The sequence below is a fragment of the Bos javanicus genome, chromosome 19 (genome assembly GCF_032452875.1).
Source record: "Bos javanicus breed banteng chromosome 19, ARS-OSU_banteng_1.0, whole genome shotgun sequence".
Lineage (NCBI taxonomy): Eukaryota > Metazoa > Chordata > Mammalia > Artiodactyla > Bovidae > Bos > Bos javanicus.
In genome coordinates, this window is record NC_083886.1 from 25837872 (window position 1) to 25850767 (window position 12896).

Below are 12896 nucleotides of genomic sequence, written 5' to 3' on the forward strand. Positions count from 1 at the left end.
GGAGACCTGGGGGGCTAGGTTCCACGCAAAGTGCTTGCGGTTTCCTCCTACATCTTCCCCATGTCTCCTCCTCCCCACATCCTCCTGCCCCAAGTCTCGGCAACTACCTCTTCACGAGCCTCTGCCTCCCTTTCCTCCAGGACACTGCCTTCTACACAACAGGCAAGTCTCATGGTCACGTTTGGGCTCGGGGCCTACTGGCTTTCCCCCTGCCGTCAGAGTGCAGCCGGAGCTCCCTTAGCCTAGCATTCTGGATCCCCCACACTCTCCACCACCTCCCTGACCACCCGCATGGCCCCTGTTTACACTCCCCAAAACCCAGACTCCCGGAGGAGGTCAGAGGTGTCTGGCTCCCGAGTGGCTTGCCCCCACACCTGGCCTGCCCGTGCACACTGCATGTGTCTTACCTCTCAGCCTGGGGGACACTTTCCCCACCCCCATGTGTTGCCTGAAGGTGTCCTTAGCGGGCCCTCCAGCTGGGGACAGAGGGTCCTGGTGTGCATGTGGCCTGCTTCCCCCTAGGGCCCAGGGTGTCCTGGCTGTGGGGGGCAGTCAACATCAGAGCATCTGATCCCCACTGAGATCTCACCCTGTGTCTCCTTAAACATGATCCTCACACTGGGGTCTCTGTCCATACTGCTTCTCCTGCATAGAAGCTTCCCACCCCTATCACTGTCTGCACTTGCTAAGGACCTCCCCCCTCCCACGGGCCACCTTGGACACTACAGTCCTCCACCCTCAGTGGCTGAGGTTTTCCATCACAGACTTGCCTTTCCATCTGGGGTGTGCCCTGGGCAGAGCCTGGTCTGACACCTCCCCAATTCCCCCAGCAGGACTCAGAGGGGTCCCCAGGCTCCAGCCTGAAGTTGATACAACAGCTAAGCCAACCCTGGACTTCTGGTTCCTGGACCACTGTAAGGTTCTATAGACCATAGCATAGTTCCCTTCTTCACCTGAGCTATGTAGATGCAATCTCTAAGAGCCTGGGAGGAGAAGTGAATGGCTGTGGTCACCGAATGAGTCAGGGTGAAGACTGACATGGGAGTAGCAGGCTGCAGGGAACAGCTGCAGGGCTTCCCCACGGTGAGAAGGGTAGGAGGTCAGACCAGGAACAGTCTGGATTCTCTCCAGCCTAGCGAGGTGCAGCCAGGATGCAGGGCCTGGGCTCACAGTCTGAGGGGTTCCTACGCCCTCCCTTGGCCTCTCCTTGTCACTTTCTCAGACGCTCTCCAGCTCTTAAGATTCAGCACCAGTCTCGCCTCCTCCAGGAAGCTCTTCATGATTAGTCCACCCCTAAGTCTCAGGACCTCACTCTTAGGGCAGAATTGTCACGGCTCCATTTCTCCCACTCACACTGGTGCTGCTGGGGCCCTGCTCTCGTCCCTGGCCCACAGCATAGCCAAGCTGTGGGCTCATGGATCTCATTGCGGCTCTGCTCCATCTTGCTCTCCACTGTCCATCCACCTGGGGGGTGCCTTGGCCTCAGAAGGGGTTTTGTAAAGCTCATGTGACTTGACATTGCCGAAAAAGGTGCTGGGGTGATAACTGATCCTTCCAGAGGCCACAGGAGAAAGAGACGAGCAGGAGCCCAGAGTGACACCACGGTCAGTGTCCCAGGCCGTGGGGTATTTTGGAGCTTCTAGAGCCGGGAGGCAGGCAGAGGCTTGGGCTCAAGCCTCGTTTCCACCAGCACTTGCTTGTAACTATGGCCAGTCACTACCCCTGTCTGGGCCTCAGTCACCTCTTCCATACTGGAAGGAGTGGACCAGGGTCTCGTCTAAACATCGTCTATGGACACGTTTGGTGATGCAAGATCAAAAAAGCATGAGACCTTCTCCACACACCACATGTAACTGAAAATAAAGGGAAGTCTAAACTGTAAAATAAGGAAAAGGAAGTTCAACAAGGTTTTGATCTTTCCATGATAACTATTTTGATTTTTTTTAAATAATCAAATATTAAACAGAGTGCAGAAATGTGCGCTTTGCTGGGGCGCATTTGGCCGGCCTCTTGGGCGGCCTGGCCTGTGGTAGCGCTATTAGTGATTCTGAGCACCCCCCAGCCTGGCCTCAGCTCAGCCACTGTCGGGCCTCACTCAGCGGCCTGCATCAATCCTTAGGGGAAACAGGCTCCTAGGAGCTTTGAAACTACATCTGCCTGATACCCGGTCTTACTCTTCCATCCAGCTTCTGACCAGCACAGGAGTCCTGTCAGATCACTAAGCAGGACCACCTGGCCTCAGGCTTGCAGGGCTCACTGACCACGCTCTCTCTCCTCCCTGGGGCCTGGTGGTTGGGTGTGGGCTCCTGGCTTGGCTTGCCTCCAGGGGCTTCCATGGGCATTTTAAAGGCCAGAAAGGGACCCCCTAGGCAGTGTGGAGAGGAAGCGCCCCCTCCCCCACACAGGTTCTCATAGGGCCTTAACGTCAGGAACAGGAAGCTGGCCCCCCCTTGCATTCGTCCTCCACCACACAGCCCACCATCTCTCATCATCTCTCATCAGCGGTCACCTGTTCACAGGGTCCTTACCCCCTCCTCAGCTAAACCCTTCCTGTGTAAGAGAAGGGGGCTCTGCTGGGCAGGTGGGCTTGCACACTCTGAGGAGAAGCGCGGCATAGACCTGAGGGGCTGCCTGACATGGACGCCTGGTTGGGGGAAGGGGACGCATGGGGAGGGGAGGTGGCAGGAGGAACAGGAGGCAGAGCCCCGGAGTCCAAAGGAGTCCAAAGTCAGAGGGAGCCTCAGGGGCCCTTCCCAGCCCCAGGGGGGGTCTGACCCACCGAGCAAGAGCATCCCCCCGGGGGGAGGCCCCACCTCTTCTCTAACCTCGGGCTCTGAGCCCCACCAGACGCACAAACGGACAGGCCGAGCTGAGGGCACAGCAGCCCCTTGGGGGGCAAGGGGTGAGGCCGACTTACTGGTCACGCAGAGCAGAGAGTGAAAGAGCCACATCCTGGCGGGAGCGCAGGCAACGGCCGAGGGAGGCTTCGAGGGCTCAGCTTCCCTCCTGGGCTCATGGGCTCGGGCGGGCAGGAGGCGGGGACAAAGGCGCACCCACAGGCCAGGACCACAGACAGACAGGCTGCGTGGCTTCCTCAGTAGAGGAGACCTGGGTCCTGGAAGCCCAGAGACATCTGGCAGCCCTGCTCCATCTCCACCACTTTTGTGGAACTGGGAGCTGAGGTCTGGCCTGGGAACAGGGCCGGATGATGTCAGGAGCAGGTATTTGAGGGACAGGAGCAGTATGAATCCAGCGATGTGTTGTTTATCATCCTCGTGGACGAGTCCCAGCCCCCTTGCCCTGCTCCATCACCCACCACCCACCTCTGCCCCGGAGCCTGGCCCAGGGTCCCTCCCACAGGAAGCACCCCCCACAGCTAGAAACCGCCTCCACACTCAAGGCCCTGAGACTGCGGAGGGCCGGGTGAAGGGAAAGACCCTGGCAATGACTGAATCACTGCCTCAGTTCAGCTTTGGCTGCGTTCTCTTCATTCTTTTTTTAACTTAAAAAATTTTTATTTATTTTTTGTGCTAGGTCTTCTCTGGTTGCAGCGAGCGGGGGCTACTCTCCAGTTTCAGTGCACGAAGTTCTCATTGCCGTGGCCTCTCCTATTACGGAACACGGGCTCTAGGGCATGCCAGCTTCAGTAGTTGTGGCACAGAGGCTCAGTGTCTGCAACTCTCCAGCTCTAGAGCACAGGCTCAGCAGTTGTGGTGCATGGGTTTCGTTGCCCTGTGGCACTGTGGGATCTTCCTGGACCAGGGATTGAACCCATGCCCCTTGCATTGGCAGGGGGATTCTTAATCCACAGCTGCTGCTGCTGCTGCTGCTAAGTCGCTTCAGTCGTGTCCAACTCCATTGGACCCCATAGACGGCAGCCCACCAGGCTCCCCTGTTCCTGGGATTCTCCAGGCAAGATCACTGGAGTGGGTTGCCATATCCTTCTCCAGTGCATGAAAGTGAAAAGTGGAAGTGAAGTTGCTCAGTTGTGTCCAACTCTTAGCGACCCCATGGACTGTAGCCCACCAGGCTCCTCCGTCCATGGGATTTTCCAGGCAAGAGTACTGGAGTGGGGTGCCATTGCCTTCTCCAATTCACAGCTGCATTCTCTTTATATCCTGACTACAGTACCAGGGTGTAGAACTAACCTAACAGAGATCTGGGCTACCAGAACAGAAGTGAAATTCCATGCATCTTTTAGCACATCTCTGACTCAGCCCAGAAGCCCAGAGAATTGCACTGCCAACAGCCCTCAGTCGCATGTAAGTGCCAACTTCACGATCTGTCAGATTTTCCATGTGTGCCCATGTCTGTCGCAGAAGTCTCTCCCGCACCTTTGCTTCCCAGACGGTTGGCCGTGCAGAGCAGCGCTGTCCCACGAAGCCCAGCAATCAGTGTCTAGACCTACACAGTCCAACTGTGGTTACTGTGTCCTTTAAATGTCCCCAGTCACTGAAGAACTGAATTTTCCATTTTATTTAATTTTGTTTACAATCAAAATCTCTCTTTCACCTGGATGCGTGCATCTCCAGGGAGAGCACTTTGCAGTGTTAATATAAGGGTTAAAACACAGCAGATGGGATGCCCTGGTGGTCCAAAGGCTAAGACTCCATGCTCTCAATGCAGGGGGCCCGGGTTTGATCCCTGGTCAGGGAACTAGATTCCATATGCCACAGTGAAGATCCTGCATGCTGCAACTAAGACCTGGCACAGTCAAATACATACATACATATTAAAAAAGGAAACTTTAAAAAAAACCTACAGCAGAGGACGGTGTTGACTCGATGACTAGATGAAGATCAATTTTATCTTGTTTCTCATGATGAAAGCCTGCTTGGCTGAAGTTCTGTAATGACTGAGGTCACGCAGCAGTCTTATGTTGCTTGCTTTGGTCTGAGAAAATGCCTCCACCTAGCAGGACAGTTCCCGGATGTTACATGGTTGTTGAGATTACGATTCACCATTTTCCACACTATATATACCACCCAACGGAGACGTTAAATGGCTGAGAAAGCAAAGCTCCGGGTCTGATGAGTCATCCACCTGGTCACAAGGAAGATTGTCCCAAGGTGGCTTAACCCTGTTGTGGGCCGAGGTCCTGGGTGTCTTCCCACACTCAGGGCTCGGCGCCTCTCTCCCTCCCTGTCCCTAGCTCCCGGGGCGCCTGGCAGAGCAAGGAGGGGCTCCTCTCCCACCACTGGCCCAGAGAGGGAGAGAGCAGCCCCAGGCCACAGAGCAGAGCAGAATTAGGGACAGGCTGGAACCCAGGACTGTGCCCACTGGAGGCGTCCAAGAAAAGCAGGCCTTTGGTTGAGAGTGTGAACTTGGATGATGAAACAGGTGCAGAGCCATTTTCTGCATCTTTGGAGACTTCCAGAATGCTGACTTGGCCTGCATCCTTCTGAGATGCGTTTTCCAAGCTTCTGGGTGCTGCATGGCAGACCACTAGTCACGAGCATGGACAGGCCCTTCCAGTCCTTCTGACAGTAACTGCCCACAAACCCAGACTTCAGGTCCCAAGGCAGAGTCAGGCTATATCATGCTCCCAACTCACAGAGCCTAGTGCAAGGCATTCAGGAACGACCTCCGTATCTTAAAAGAATGTGAAAATGGCTTCTGAAGTACATTTTATTTTAAACAAATGTTAAGGGACCAACTTGAGGGACATTCTATAATATAACTGGACTGAACTGTTCAAAAACGACCATATCATAAAAGGCCAAGAAAGACAAGGGAATTGTTCCAGGCTACAGGAGACTAAAGAGAGGATATCAAGTGCAGTGTGTGATCCTGGATTGACTCCCAGGATCAGAAGAAAATTGCTTTAAAAAAACATTATTGGGACAGTTGACAAAACTGAAACATGAACGACAGGTTAGATATTACTGTATTGTTAGGTGTGTGTGTTAGTCTCTCAGTCATGTCTAACTCTTTGCGACCCCATGGACTGTATCCCTCCAGGCTCCTCTGTTCATGGGATTCTCCAGGCAAGAATACTGGAGTGGGTTGCCATTCCCTTCTCCAGGGGATCTTCCCGGCTCAGGGATTGAACCTGGGTCTCTGGCATTGCAGGCAGATTCTTTACTGTGTCTGAGCCACCAGGGAATAAAATTAAGCAATTTCTGAATCTGATAACACTGCTGTGGTCATATGAAGGAAAGTCCTTGTTCTTACAAAGTTTAAAGTGAACGTTTAGTCACTCAGTCGTGTCCAACTCTTTGCGACCCCATGGGTTGTAGCCTACCAGGCTCTTCCGTCCACGGGATTTTCCAGGCAAGAGTACTGGAGTGGGTTGCCATTTTCTTCTCCAGAGGATCTTCCCAACCCAGGGATCGAACCCGGGCCTCCCACATTGTAGGCAGACACTTTACCATCTGAACCACCAGGGAAATCATTATTCTTAGAAAATGTACACTCAAATATTTAGAGGGTAAAGTAACATATGTATGCAAGTGACTCTCAAATAGTTTATGGTTGGGGGGATAAGGGTTAAGGGGGGAAAGAGGGGAGGAAGAAAAGAGCTTTCTACCCTCAAAACTATTCTGTGATTGTTAAATGATACCACAGTAAGAAGTTTAAAGTTAGAGCATAGAGGACACGTGTTTAGCACGGGGTAGGACTGATGCTCTGTCTGGAGAGTGAGTGAAAAGCATGGACGGGTGGGGGGCTGTTCCCACAGTCCTGTCCCACCGCCCCCAGACGCAGCAAGTGTTTCTAATTACTTGCCTCTGAGTCCTAGGATGCTAGGAAGAGGACATCTGGAAGGGTGAGGATGTTACTGAGACCAGAGGCAGATCTGCAGCAAAGGACAGAGTTGGCAAAGGGGCACCGGGAAGACTGAAAAGCAGTCGTAATCACTTCCACTGACTGAGCATCCAGAGTGGGCACAGGCTCGGTGCCAGGAGCCTTCCACACAAGCCCCCGTCTGACCCTCACAGCCACCCTGCTCGGTTATCCTGATTTCACAGATCAGGATGCTGGCTCAGTGATAGGTTAAGTAATTTGTTCCAGATCATAAGTGGTGCTAGTGGTAAAGAATCCACCTGCCAACACAAGAGGGGCAAGAGATGCAGGTTTGATCCCTGGGTTGGGAAGATCCCCTGCAATAGGAAATGGCAACCTGCTCCAGTATTCTTGCCTAGGAGATCCCATGGACAGAGGAGCCTGGGGGGCTACAGTCCATGGGGTCACAAGGAGTTGGACACAACTGAGTGACTGAACACACACACACACACACACTCTCTCACATGCTAATAAGTGGCCAAGCTGGGATTCAAACAAAACTGTTTTCCTCCAGATCCAGGACTCTGAACGACTACAAACCCTACTGCCTCCAGACCCATGGGTCTAAACTCCTCCCAGTCTGTGAGCCTTTAAAAAGCAGGGACTTCATTCCACACAGACACTGGGATCCTTGCATTCCTGGATGCCATGGACAGAACTGGGTCATCCCTCCCACATTTGTATGTTGAAGCCACAATCCCCAAGGTCACTGCATTTAGAGACAGAGCCTTTAGTAGGGCCCTAGTCCAATAGGCTTGGAGGTCTTAGAAGAGGAAGAGATGTCTCTCTCTCCAAGTTCATGCGCCAAGGAGAGGACACGTGAGCCCACAGAGAGATGCTGTCTGCCAGCCAGGAAGAGAGGCTTTGTGAGAACTCAACTGCCGGCACCCTGATCTCGGGACTTCTACTTCCAAAATCTGAGATAATAAATTTGTTATTTAAGCCACCCAGTCCATGGTATTTTGTTCCAGCAGCCTAAGCTGACTAACACATGCGCTACCTCCTAAAAATTCTCCCATGTTAATACATCCGTGTGTGTGCGTCTGCTGGTGAAAGGGAGCTGAGTGGGGAAGGGAACAAGGGCGAGGATCCCCTTGTCCTTCCATAACTGGGGCTGGGCAGGCGGGGGCGGGGCTGGGTGGTGCTGTTGCACTGGGTCATGGAACCAAGGATCCAAGGGCTTAGGCATCTTGTTGTTGCTCAGTCGCTCAGTCGTGTCCGACTCTTTGTAACATCATGGACTGCAGCATGAGGTCTTCCCTGTCCTTCACCATCTCCCGGAGCTTGCTCAAACTCATGTCCGTTGAGTCAATGATGACATCCAACCATCTCAGCCTCTGTCACCCCCTTCTCCTCCTGCCTTCAATCTTTCCCAGCATCAGGGTCTTTTCCAGTTAGGCAGTTCTTCACATCAGATGGCCAAAGTATTCTAGCTTCAGCTTCAGCATCAGTCATTCCAATATTCAGGACTGATTTCCTTTAGGATTGACTGGTTTGATCTCCTTGAAGTCTGAGTGATTCTTGAACATCACAGTTCAAAAGTATCAGTGCTTCGGCACTCAGCTTTATGGTCCAACTCTCACATCCGTACATGACTACTGGAAAAACCATAGCTTTGACTAGACGGAACTTTGTCGGCCAAGTAATGTCTGCTGCTTGTCCCCAACTCCTTCCTCTCCAACTTCCACTCCAGATGCTCCTTGGGAAAGCTCAGCAAAGATCCTAGAACTCACATTAGCACTAGAAGTAAACCTGGAGACATTCCCGCCAAGCCTGTTATCTGACAGGGACATGGAGGTCCTGAGAAGTAAAGGGACTTGCTTGGTCTTTTCCAGTTTGTAGATGAGATGAATGAGCCCCCAGGGCCCAGGCCCAGCCTCAGCTGCCAGCCTATTTGACGGTCCTCAGAATTCTGACATTCTACCTGAGCAAAAAGGGCTGGCTGCCTCCTGGAGCACATGGGTCCTCTGAGGAACCCTCGCCAATAAACAGAGGTGACGCATTAAACACGAGAGCCCCAGGAAGGGATGGGAAGGCCGTGTCAGCTCTCCTGTCAATGGCATCTGCTCTCTAGCTCTGACCAACGCTGGTTGGGGGCGGGGGTGACAGACAGTCTGAGGTAACACAGAACATCAACTACTGAAGACTCTGTCCTCCAGGAAGGGCCTTTGGAATCGCTCTAACAAAACCAGCTAAGAGCCCCGGGGCTGAGTGCTTACTGTGGTGTGTTAAAGACCACCTACACCCTAGCTGTGTTTGGAGCAGAGCGGAAAAAGCCCACTGCAATGCCTCACAACTACTTGAAATAAGCTTTTGAGTGAGCATTTCCCTAACTGCTCCCAAGAACATCAAAGCTCTGTGAAACATTCATAGAATTTCATTTTCTTAAAAAGCTACAGTACTTAAGATTTATTTTATAAACATGTAAGAAAAGTTCTACATTATTGCTTGTCAGATTACACAACAATAGTCTGCCCTGAAGCCAGTATGCTGTTCTCAAGATCAAAGACATTCTGTCCTTTCAGTTCTTAAAAAGAAAAAGTGGGTTGACTTCTATTTACTTCTTGTTATGTTAGATTTAAAAGCAAAGACTTATACATCAACTAATTTGGGCAGCAATCAATCTGTGAAGCTGTCATTTTCTGCTAACCTTCATCTAAACTGCGAGTTCGCATCGCACTGTAACTCTTCACACCGCCCATCCTGACAGCAGAGTCTACCCTAGGCGAAAGGGCCGCAGGCAGGAATGAGTCTGTTCCTCTGTGTCCTCCTTGGGCCAATGTCACTTCCTCATGCCTTGGATCGGATGCTAAGAAGTGGCCTCTTTGGGGCCTCTCTTCCACATGCCCGCTTCCCTTCCTGCTGTCCTTGGTACAGATGAATGCTTTCTAAAAAATATTCTAGACTATCTACATGACTCTTCAGCGAATTCTTTATATCAGGGAAGCTTCAGCTCATATATAGCCAGATCATTAAGATTTGAATTTTATAGAGACCTCCTTAATGAGATGCTTACAAGAGTGCAATTTATGCACTTATGGATAACCTTCCTCTTTCTTGAAACCAGTAGTCTGGACTTGGGCGAGCTCCAGGAGATGGTGAGGGACAGGGAGGCCTGGCATGCTGCAGCTCACGGGCTCACAAAGAGTCGGACACGACTGGGCGATTGAAAAACAAGTCTTGGCTAGAAGCAGACCAGCCTGCAGACAAAAACGCCAGAGCTTGGTTGGGTTTCCACAATTTATTCATTTTCCCAAACACTTTAGGCATCACTCTGGAGTGGCCTGGTAGGAGGAACAGAGATCAGAACACAAAGACGCCTGCTCATCAGAGGCTGCTAGCAGGGGAAACAAAGCATCACGTGTTGCGTGTGCAAGGCAGAACCATGAGGACTGGCCTGTAAGGCAGTGCCTGGCCTTCAGAGAACGGAGCTGTCCCTTGTAAAGCAGGGGATTTACACAGTCAGCCTTGTGTCGGGGGGACCTGCCAGGTGCCAGGCACGGTACCCGGATGGGGGACCCCCATGAACAAGCCGGACATGGCCCTGCTCTCATGGAGCTCACAGTCTAGCACACAGACAAACAGTAAGAGGAAACTGTGATGCAGTGTACAGGTGTGCTGGTTTGGGGCGGGGAGGGTGCAGAAATCTGGTATTCCATGCGTATTTCACTTCAGCAAACACAATGGTATTTGTCTGAAAAAGCTAGGGAGGGGGAAAAAAATGGGGAAAGCAATTTTAAGTTATTTGGGTCACAGAGGATGAGATGGTTGGATAGCATCACCAATTCAATGGACATGAACTTTGGCAAACTCCAGGAGACGGTGAGGGACAGGGAGGCCTAGTGTGCTGCAGTCCATGGGGTCACAGAGAGTCAGACATGACTTGGTGACTGAACAACACCTGTCCCTCCATCCCCTGAGCAGCCAGGCAGGAGGGCCTGAGGCGAGCTCAAGCCCCTGCTACTCCTGTGGCCTGTCTCGGGTCCCCGGGCCTCTTCAAAAGTGAGTGGCTCGCCTGAGTGTGAGTCTAACACCTGCTGTTTGCACAACAGAGCCTGAATTGCAGGTCCATGACTTCTCCTGGGGCTCACCCAAAGAAAGCTGTGACCTGCTCCCACAGGGGCAGGCAGCAGCGGCACCCGGCCTCGCGATAAGGGTCTTCAGCAAGGCACCTTCCTCAGGGTTTTGGAGAGGAATTTTTATCACGCTCCATCTGTATCCCAGGCATGACTTTATACCCTGACCCTGGAACTTAACGAGACTCCTTCGTGGCAGCGTTATGGGACACGTAACCCAGTTCTGGAAGTTACGGGTAGCTTCCCGGAGAAGTCTCCATCCTTGAGGGTGAAGGAGAGGAGAAGGCAAAGTCCGACAGAGTCGGACACAATTTAGCGACTGAACAATCACAAAGGCGATGCAAATTACATCCCAGCTGCAGGGTTCAGAAAGGAGAAAGGCAGGGAGAGGAAGCGGGAAAGAGGCTGCCGCAGGGGTGGAGTGGGAGAGGACAGTGGCTGAACTGAGGGGAGGCACTCACGGGGTCAGACTGGAGACACCAGGGGAGGAGAGATTCCATCCAGCGGCGGGCTCCACAAGCTGTCCTGGGTAGCTGGTACCTCTCCCAAGATGGAGAATGGAAAAGAGGAATGAGGTATCTGCCATTATCATCAAGCAGCAAAAATGTATCTCAAATTGCACACTGTGTCAAGACTAAAATGAATAGAGAGAAGTTTGTAGCCCTGCTGCCCTCATACACGAGGAACGCCCTGAGCTGCTGGCCAGGGACAGCCCCGACTGCCCATCCTCGCTCCCCAGCTCCCAAGGAGGGCCTGGGCATCCAGAACATTTATCAGATGCCACACCATCTGAGTGCTAGAGTGTGGGCTCGACGGTGAGAGGCTAAGGCCCATAACCGTGGGAAATACATCTTTAAAATGTAAAGCTCTTACAGCTTCCTGGGTAGCTCAGCTGGTAAAGAATCCGCCTGCAGTGCAAGAGACCCCGGTTCAATTCCTGGGTCGGGAAGTTCCCCTGGAAGGATAGGCTACCCACTCCAGTATTCTTGAGCTTCTCTGGTGGCTCAGATGTAACGAGTCCTCCCACAATGAGACCTGGGTTCAATCCCTGGGTTGGGAAGATCCCCTAGAGGAAGGCATGACAACCGACCTTCAGTATTCTTGCCTTGACAATCCCCATGGACAGAGGAGCCTGGTGGGTTACAGTCCACAGGGTCACAAAGAGCTGGACACGACTGAGCACCTGAGCACAAAAGTAATTTTCCGGGCTCTGCTTGTTTGTGAGAACTGCAAGGCTGCTGAAGTGGGCGCTCTTGGTTAGGTCAGTCTCCACTAGAGACTACTCGGCTTCCTGAAAGTCTGCCTTGATCTCTAGCAGACTAGTGAGGGCAGTAAGGCCCTGGGACAAATGGGCCTGAACTGCTGGTGGGAGGGGGTCCAGACTGGGAAACACAAGAAGTGTAAGAAGGGGCATCTTCTGAACAAACATTGCAGAGAGCACGTCAGAGGGGACGCTGGCCCCAGGGACACCTCACGAGAGGACCCAGAGGGTGGAATGGGATGGGGTTAAGTCCCATCCATAAACTCATGCATACCTTCAGTAGTCTCCTTGACCTTCCCCCGGCCTGCCACAGACACTGGTGCTGGCCAGCCCGCAGCGGCCACAGCTCTGGGGACAGTGAAACACCACTGAGACACAGTGAAGCCAGCAGCTCTGGAACCAGCCTGTTCACTGGCTAGAAGGGGAAACTGAGGCCTGGGCCCATGAAGCAGAGCCAGTAGTTGGCGTCTCTGACCACAGCCCCTGCACTTCTCATGTGACTAACCGCCCCCCGCCCCAAACCCTCCCTCCCTCTTCAAGAACCTGGCTCTCAGCTCCGTGCTTCAGAGGCAAAGAGCTGAGAAACCTCAGCGACCTTCGGTCTCAACTGGCAGAGAAACCGGAACCAGCTCTTTCCAGGAATCTTACCAGGAAGCTGAAACATCATGGTTATACATTCTCATCTTTCTACAGGGAAGGAAAACAGCAGGTTAACCAACAAAATATGGACAACACCGTTTTTCTGTAACTCTCGAGTCTCCCCGCTCTTTCTTTAC

At 52.6% G+C, this 12896-nt stretch overlaps 1 protein-coding gene across 3 annotated transcripts in view; it reads right to left on the reverse strand.

Annotated features, from left to right (window-relative positions):
* Positions 1-3294, reverse strand: part of ITGAE (integrin subunit alpha E) — a 63792-nt gene extending 60498 nt beyond the window's left edge. Inside the window, exon 1 of one of the 3 annotated variants that reach the window (XM_061390719.1) lies at positions 2918-3294. In XM_061390719.1, coding sequence (XP_061246703.1) covers positions 2918-2951 — 34 coding nt within the window. In that variant the 5' untranslated portion in view covers positions 2952-3294. The remainder of the gene's footprint in view (positions 1-2917) is intronic. The other 2 variants (XM_061390718.1, XM_061390717.1) reach the window with 2 other exon arrangements.
* Positions 3295-12896: the final 9602 nt, after the last annotated feature.